Source organism: Trichosurus vulpecula, chromosome 4 (assembly GCF_011100635.1).
Source record: "Trichosurus vulpecula isolate mTriVul1 chromosome 4, mTriVul1.pri, whole genome shotgun sequence".
NCBI classification, from domain to species: Eukaryota; Metazoa; Chordata; class Mammalia; order Diprotodontia; family Phalangeridae; genus Trichosurus; species Trichosurus vulpecula.
In genome coordinates, this window is record NC_050576.1 from 441,842,084 (window position 1) to 441,850,850 (window position 8,767).

At 56.6% G+C, this 8,767-nt stretch overlaps 1 protein-coding gene across 1 annotated transcript; it reads right to left on the minus strand.

Annotated features, from left to right (window-relative positions):
- Window positions 1–491: 491 nt before the first annotated feature.
- Window positions 492–2,673, minus strand: PIMREG (PICALM interacting mitotic regulator). The gene is given in 5 exon segments (XM_036758264.1): window positions 492–899; window positions 902–965; window positions 1,691–1,801; window positions 2,012–2,307; window positions 2,404–2,673. Coding segments are annotated over 5 exon segments (948 nt in total). The 3' UTR covers window positions 492–692.
- Between the last annotated feature and the right edge of the window lie 6,094 nt (window positions 2,674–8,767).

Consider the following 8,767-nt stretch of genomic DNA (forward strand, 5'->3'; position numbering starts at 1 on the left):
CTTTGCCTGTCCAGCGCTGTCACAAATAAAAACCTGCCTTGCCTTTGAGGGTGCTGATTAGTGCTGCCAGAACTATCACAGGCCTCTAGCCATACTGGCTAGGACTGGGGCAGCTCCCCTGCCTGACCATGGACACTACTTTCACACGTCTATCCAGCCATGGCTTGGGAGCTCAGCCCTGCTCCAGATTCTCCCTTCCCTGGGTACAAGGAATAGGGTCAGGTATCTGAGGTATCCATGATTGGAAGAGACAGAGGCCTGAGGCTGGCACTGGCTCACCAGGGCCCCCACTTTCTGGGCCCAGGTTCATGCGCAGTAAGGTCCCCACCAAGGCCCCATCTCCCATCCCCATGTGTAGGGGGCATTCCCTGCTTGGCCCTAGACCAGAAGCATCCTGCCATGGACCAAACGCCCCACAGTAGAGAGAAGAAACAATATTTATTATCAGTAGGGGACAGAAGGCTTTGCTTCAAAGGAGGGTCGCTGTAGTGGTTTTTAACACCCAAAGTCTAAGCAAGGGGCAGGGTCTGTCAGCCCTAAGTCAGCAGGGTCAAGCCTGGGTGGGACAGACAAGAGGGTGGAATCATCTGGGGGCTGGGAGTGTGTATGGGGAGGGGCACTTCCATGCCCAGTCTGGCAGTAATGCCATCCATGGCTGGGCCCAGCTACTGCACGTGCCCATGAATGCCACTTTATGGCAGCAGCCCCTTTCTGCCCACTGTGGAGGTGGGCTTGCAGAGGAAGCCCTCTGGAAACGAAGAAGTTTCAATCCAAACATGAGGTTTGTGGGTGTCCGGCCAGAGAGCCACCCTCCTCTCCAGGGGGTCACACCTTAACGTTGGTGGCCAAAAGCCATCGGTCCCCAGGCATGCCTCCGTCCAGAAGCCCAGGGGTGCCTCTCAGACTGGCGCACAGCCCTCAGGTTGTGGGTCATGAGCAGGTGGTAATGTGCTACTGCTTGCTTCCTGCAGAGGACCCAAGGAACCTTTAGGCCACAGGGCCCAGCCACCCCTGCCCTCTAATTCTGATAGTCTGGATACCTCCTCAGGCTGGACACCAGAAGACAGCTCCCAGAGGAGGAGGGGGACAGAAGTGAAGGGCTGGGCCACCAGACCCTGGAAGGGGATTCTCATGCTGAGTTAGTTAGGGCAGTGTGCCCCAGGAAGGGGCTGCTCCAGCTTCCCCAAGAAACCCTCAGGCAAGGCTGGATGCAGCCTTGGGTCCCTGGAGATGCCCTCAGGGCCCTTCAAGACCACCCCCCTCTGGCACTGGCCAGGTACTGCCCCACCACCCCCAGCCTTTACCTGCCATGCCCATGCCCCCTCTTCAGTTTTGAATGAGAGAAACAGTCAAGTCACTAGGACAAGAGACAGGAGAGGGAGGAGGCCTGGTTACCACTCACACCCCAGGGAGATTGAGGGCAGGGTGTAGGACCTCAGCCCAGCCCCACACTTGGACGTGTGTGTGTGATGTATGTGTGAGGGCACTGGCAAGGTATCTGGGAACCAGGCTGTGCTGGGACCCCTAATTCCAGGACAGGGAGGGGTCATTGTACCCTCAAAGAGGGCACTCCTGCAGTAGCTGATAGCGTAGATGAGGGAAGGGCTTCAAGGGAGGGGCCACACCCCCCACCCCAGGCTTAGGGCCTCTTCTCTGCCTCCCCCCAGCCCCTGCCCTGGCCCATACTCACTTCTCATCTGTGGCGATGGCCTCATCGAAGGCTTGAGACAGGTGTTTCAGCTGCTGGATGCCCATGGTCACAGACTCCACCTCCTCCTCCTCTTCCTCCAAGCACCCACCTCTGGAAAGAACAAGGATGAATCGACTGGTCAGGAAGGGCAAAGCCCTGGTGGCCAGGCCTCCCCATCCTAGGCTCCCACAGACCAGTCTGAGACCAGGTGGAATCCAAACCCAAGTCTTCAGTTCTGGAGACCCATGCCGGCCATACTGCCTGTCTAATCCCCCTGAAGCAGGGGCCCCGTTGGTCCAGGCAGGGGAGGGTCAGGCTTGCCTTATGGAGCAGAGAGGAGCCGGGGAAGAATATGGGCTTCGAAGGGCTGCTTCCCGCTGGGAACGCCTCCGTAGAGGAAGGAGGGGGTCCTTGGTGATCCACCTAGAGAGCCTTCTCAGCCCTGAGCCCTGTGATGAAGGGGTGGCGCTCTGCCACCTGGCCCCAGAGCTTGGCGAGGGAGCCACTGATAGCCGGGCACTCCTCCTCCTCCTCCTCCTCATTGGGTGTGGGCTCCCTCTGTGGGCATGGCCTGTGTCTCTTCTCTGGCTGCTTCCCTGGCATGACTTATGGATTTTCTGTAATGGACAGACACACCGGGTCAGCTAGGACGGCTGTCTGCATGGGCATGGCTGGGCCAGACCAACCACCGGGGGGGAGGCTGTCCTGGATACCTGAGCCATGGATCCCAAGGCCTTCCTGGCAGAGCGGCCAGCCCCCTGTGCTCTCTCTGAGCCTTCCAGGGGCTCCCAGGAGGGCCCGTCCCGAAAGTTGGCATCAAGGATTCCCAGGGGCAGGCGTCTGCTCAGGCGGGTACACAGGGTGTCCAGAGAGCTGGCCGGCAGCTTCCTCAGGCTGGGTGCTGGACTCTCGTTCTCCTCCGTTAGCATCTGGTGGCTCCTGCGGCCTCTGGCTACCCCCAGACCCTGCCACACCGAAGTCATTCCTTCCTTGGCCTGGGACCTCCCTGTGGGGCACCGGACAGATACATGGGTCTTCTGCGGGCAAAGGTGGGGCAGGCTAAGCTGTGCCAGGGGCTGGGTCTGCTGCCTTCTCCACGGCAGGGTGGGTAGGGGTCGACAAAGAGACCTCTGTGTCCAAGGAGAGGGGCCCCCCAATACTGCAGCGGAGGACAAGGAAGCCTTTGTGTGAGTTGGGGGGTGGGTGTCAGAGGCCTAGTGGGACCCCTGCCCCTCCCTGCTTCCTGGGGGCTCGAGGACTTGAGAGGGGAAAGGGAGGGTCCTAGGTGGGGGGAGGAGAGAGGGGAGCTGGGGGCCGGGGCGGGGCAGGAACCCTGCGGCCCTTGGAGGGATGGGCTGGGGGGAGGGTCAGAGGCCCGGCCCTGCTGCTCTCCGCGGGGCATCGCGTAGCCTGGGCCTCAGTTTCCCCACCTAGCTCCAGGTCCCTCTCGGGGACCCCCTACCTGCTGTGCATCCGCACCCCGCCCCACGTCCGGCTCCTCTACCCACCGGGTTCAAACTGGCCGCCTGGCCCAGGCCCACCGCCCATTGGTCCAGTGCTCCGCCCCCGGGACCGCAGCGTGCTCTCCCATTGGTCCATTGGAACCTTGCGGAAGGAATCCTCTTCTGCCATTGGTCCGATGCTCCGCCCCCAGCGCGCAGCCTATTGTTCCAATGCCCCAAGATTCCCCGCCCCAAACCTGCATAGCGCCTCGCCATTGGTCTGTCCGCAGCGCCTTCCCACGGGTCGGTTGAAGCCCCGCCCCTGATGTTTGTCAGGCTGGCCAGGGGCCAAGCTCTCCGCGGGAGGCGTGGAGACTTTGGGCCAGGGCCTGGGGAGTGGGGGGAGGGGAACGGACGGTCAGAGCGGGAAGTGACCAGCCGGCCCACTCAGCCACAAAGCATTTCCACAGTGGCCGTTTATGAAAACCCTCGTCTCAGGCTGCCCTGGGGGCTTCTCCAATGGACTGGTTGGTCAGTGACCGCGGCCCCCCATCCCGCGGGCCCCCCATCCCGCGGGGCCCCCCATCCCGCGGGCCCCCCATCCCGCGGGGCCCCCCATCCCGCGGGGCCCCCCATCCCGCGGGCCCCCGATCCCCCATCCCGCGGGGCCCCCCATCCCGCGGGCCCCCCATCCCGCGGGGCCCCCCATCCCGCGGGGATTCCCATCCCGCGGGGCCCCCCATCCCGCGGGGCCCCCCATCCCGCGGGCCCCCCATCCCGCGGGGCCCCCCATCCCGCGGGCCCCCCATCCCGCGGGGATTCCCATCCCGCGGGGCCCCCCATCCCGCGGGGCCCCCCATCCCGCGGGCCCCCGATCCCCCATCCCGCGGGCCCCCCATCCCGCGGGGCCCCCCATCCCGCGGGCCTCCCATCTCACGGGCCCCCGAAGCGCAGAGTGACCAGGGATCTCTCAATAGCCTTTTCTCCGACCTCATTCTCTCTGACTTTTCTGCAGCCTTGGACACTGTTGGTCACTGTTTCCTGGATTTTCTTCTCTCTGGGTTTTCAGGACACCTCTGTCTCTGTCTCTCTGTCTCTGTCTCTGTCTCTCCCCGCCCCCCCCCCCCCGTTCCCCTCCCCTTCTACCTCCCTTTCCCCCCTCACCTCCCCCCCCCCCCGCCCCGGCTTCTCCTTTTCTGTCTCCTCTGCGGGATCCTCCTCTAGATCATGGGTGTCCCTCAGGTTCTGTCCCGGACCCCTTTCTCTCTACCCTCTGACCTGCTTCACTGAATGATCTCCTCAGCTCCCATGCATTCAATACTATCTCTATGCTGGTGATTCTCAGATATCCCTGCCCGTCCCAGTCTCTCTGTTGACCTTCAATCTTGAATTTCCAACTGCTTTTCAGATATCATAAATAGGTTGTCCAGGAGACATCTTAAACTCAACACGTCCAAAACTGAGTTTGTTATCTTTCCCCTACACCACCCCACCCGTCTCCCTTCCCTATTACTGTAGAGAGCACTCCCGTCCTCCCAGACCCTCAGGCTCCCAACCTAGGAGTCATCCTGGACCCCTCACTCTCTCTCACCCACCTATCCAATATGGTATAAAGGCCTGTCGATTTCACCTTTGCAACATCTCTCCCTTTCTCCCTTCTGACACTTCCATACCCCTGCAGACCAGCATTTGCTGAGGGGAGGGGTTGCCATCTGCTTGCCCCAAGTCTCTCCCCACTCCGATCTATCCTCCATTCAGACACTAGTGATTTTTCTAAAGCTCAGGTCTGACCATGTCACCCCCTACTCAATAAACTCCAGTGGCTCCCTCTGTACTCCAAGAGCAAATACAGAATGCTCTGTTTGGCATTAAATGCTTTGCATCTCCTGCCCCAGACTCTCTTTCCAGACTTCTTAGATCTTTCCACCACATGCTCTTCAGTCCAGTGACCCTGGCTTCATGACTGTCCACAAACAAGACCCTCCATCTCTCAGCTCTGGGCATTTTCTCTGGCCATTCCCCCAGGTCTGGAACACTCTCCCCTCCTCCATCTCAGTGACTGACTTCTTGGCATCCTTTAAGTCCTGACTAAATTCTTCCTTCTCCAGGAAGCCTTCCCCAAGCCCTCTGAATTCCAGAGCCTTCTCTCCATTATCTTCTCCTTATCCTGTATAGAGCTTGCTTTGTATATATTTGTTTATATGTTGTCTCCCCTATTGGATTATAAGCTCCTTGAGGGCTGGGACTGTCTTTTGTCTCTTTCTATATTCCTATCAGTGCAGTGCCTGGCACACGGTAAGTGCCTAATAATTGTCTATTGAACTGAATAGAATTGTAGTAGATCTAAATCTTTGTGATTTTCATCCTGTGAATAGGAGTGAAAGCCAGTGAGGTCAGTAGTTGGAGCAGAGGAGGGAGACAATTCCAGGCATGGGGGACAGTCTGGGCAAATGCCCAGAGCCCAGAGATGGAGTGTCTTGCTCCACACAAAAACACAGTCAGAAGCCCACGGCCAACAGAACAAGGGCTAACACAGGAATGTTCTGGCCCAGATCCAGAGATCCCACCTCATAAGCATCCAGAAAGAAGCAATTCAAGTGAATCTGTGGCTGTTCTTCCTGATGCACACCATGGAGCATCTGGACAGAAACAGGAAATAGATGAGTTTACAGAATAAACCATAAGTCTGGAACAGGTCAGTCAGGCAGTCAGTAGGTCATTAAACATATTTTAAGGACCTACTGTGTGCCAGGCACTGTTCTCAGCACTGGGCATACATAGAAAGGCAAAAGATAGCCCTTGCCCCCAAGGAGCTCACGATCTTACGGGGGAAACAAAAACCAAACAGATTTGAACAAACTATAGACAGGATAAGAAGGGGAGCACTCAAGTTAAGAGGGGGTGGTGGGAGTAATCCAAGGCAGAGGCTGATCTGTGGTAGGATATGGGAGGAGGAGGAAAGGAGAGCAAAGGACTGGAGACAAGGACAGGGTACAGCTGACCTACTTCACCAAGTAGTCAAGACGGGGAAGGCAGTGCAGGGGTTATGACAGCCTGGACTTCTTTGGACCTATCCATCATACCTTTCTTCTCTAGGAAACATCCTTGGGAAATCTCTCTGTCCTGCAAGGTTGAGTCAGCCTTGATTCTCACGTCTCATAAGCCCCCTCTAGCTCTCTGATGGCTCTCCTTGACTGGAGGGAAAAACCATGGACTCTGTTTAAGGAGGGAGCTCAGCACAGTTTTCTCCCCATTTCCCGGCAGCTGCACTGCTTTGGGATGACTTTGGATTTCTCTGCTCCCCCCTTTTGGTACCTATTAGACCAGGAGCTCCTTGAGGGCAGGGATTGTCCTTTTTAAAGAAATTGCACCTGTATCCCCATCCCTTGGCACAGTGCCTGGCACACAGTAATGCTTAATACATGCTTATTGACTATCCACTACTGAGGAACTGAGGGTTTGGGGTTTTAAGGCAGAGGGAGAGGTGGAATAACAACAGATTGTGATCAGATAAGGGAATTTCAGAGTTTATAAACATGGAATTGGTGCCTTTGTGGGTGATGGTGAGATCAAGGGTGTGGCCATTTCTGTATGGACAAGGTCATGGGAAATGAGGAAGTGGAAGAACCAGGAGGCTGGGAGTTAGAGGGCATCTTGGTATGGATGTTGAAATCTCCTCATAGGAGGGTAGGAGTTGGGGAGAAAAGAAAGACTGAGCCAGGCAGTAGATACTGATTGAGTAGATGCTTTATTGCAGGCACTAGCGCTGAGGATACTAGCAAAGGCAAAAGTCCGCTCAGGGAAGGTGCTCCCAGTGTAATGGGGGAGACGGCATGCACACAAACTAAATTCAGGATAAATGAGAATCAGTAGTGGGAAGGCACCACCATCATGGGGCTTGGGGAAGGTTTCCTGGGAAAGATGAGAATTGGCTGGGACATGGAGGAGACAGGGAAGCCAGCAAGTAGAAACAGGGCAGCCAGGGCAAAAGCTTGGAGCCTGGAGATGGAGGGACTTGTTGGAGGAATGTCTAGCCAGACTCTCTGGATTTCCAGGTACATGGTGGGGATGGTAGGGTAACATAGGCTAGAAAGGTGGGAGGCAGGTTATGTAGGGCTTTGAATGCCAGAGGATTTTATATTTGATTCTGGAGGTGATAGGGAGCCAGTGAATTTTATTGAGGAGAAGGTGACATGGTTAGGCCTATGCTTTAGAAAGATCTCCTTGGCAGCTGAGGGGAAGATGGACTGGAATGGGAAGAGACTTGGGGCAGGCAGACCAAAGAGCTGCTATTACAATAGTCCGGGAGTGAGGTAAGGGGAGTCCACACTGGGAGAAGCCAGGGTCAGAGGAGAGGAGACATGTGGGAAATTGGCTGGCCTCAGTGACAGGGGCAGGCACTGAACTCTCTCAGGAAGGAAGGAGGGTGTTGTGGGGGTCAGTAGGTAACAACCACCAGAACCCAACTGGCTGATAAATGTGGGTTTAATAAGCCCTAACGTGGGAGAGCTTACTGAGTGATGGTAGCAGCAGATCCTGAAGTGGTGATGGAGATGGAGAAATGTAAAATTTCCCTCACATGACCAGGAAGTCCAGAGGAATGAGTGAAAGGGCAGCCAGTACTGGAAAGGGAGGCCAGGGAGGCTCCAGCAGCAGGGAGCCTGGTATCAGTGAGAGCCAAAATATGGAAGGACTGACAAGGAAGAGGTTTAAGATGAAAGTGAATCTGCTATCTGTGGAGCAGGCACCCATCCCAGTGAGCACTGGAAAGGGGTGGGTGGCTTTAGCAGGCAGGCTGATGAGGTTGGGTTTAGAGGGAGGAGAATAAGGGAATTGTCAGTGGGGGACCAAGAATGGGCTCTGAGCAATGGCCGATGGGGGTTCAGAATCACTGGCATGGGGAGGGAGGGAAGGGGGGGGGGTGGGCTCAGGGTCTGATGGCCAAGGAACAAAATGTAGGCAAGTTTGCCCAGATTGTAGCATTCACCCAAAAGGAGCATGGAAAGCTTGGTTGGGGATGGCTTAGGGAGGGCCTTCCAAGCAAGGCTTAGGAGTTTGTCCCCAGCCCTACAGGCAGCAGGGAACCAGGGGAGTGACACAATCAGATCTGGGACTGAGATGATTTCAGCAGCTCTGCAAGGATGAATTGGAGAAAGAGTGAATGAAGACTGGCAGTGAGGGGGCCTTTGAAATCGGGGCTGCTTCGTTTTGTGGAGGCCGTGGTGATCCGGAGAGCACAGTGATGATCTGAACTCTCTGTTTGGGAACCATCAGGAAAGAAGAAAGGAGGGCATGTTTTCTTCCCTCCTAACACCCCCCCACTTTGTTTGGGAACCATCAGGAAAGAAGAAAGGGGGGCACGTTTTCTTCCCTCCTAACCCCCCCCCCCACTTGATTCACAAAAGAACAATAGTTAGCATTTATCTTTCAGGATCCCTGGCACTGTGCTAAGCGCTTCATGGTCGTCTCATTGGGTCTTCGCAGACACCCAGGGAGGGAGGTGCTTATGATCCCATTTTTCAGATGAGGGAGCTGAGGCAGACAGGGGTTCAGTGACTTGTCCGGGGTCACATGGACAGTAAGTGTCTGAGGCCAGATTTGAACTCAGGTCTTCCTGACTGCAGGCTTGGCACCC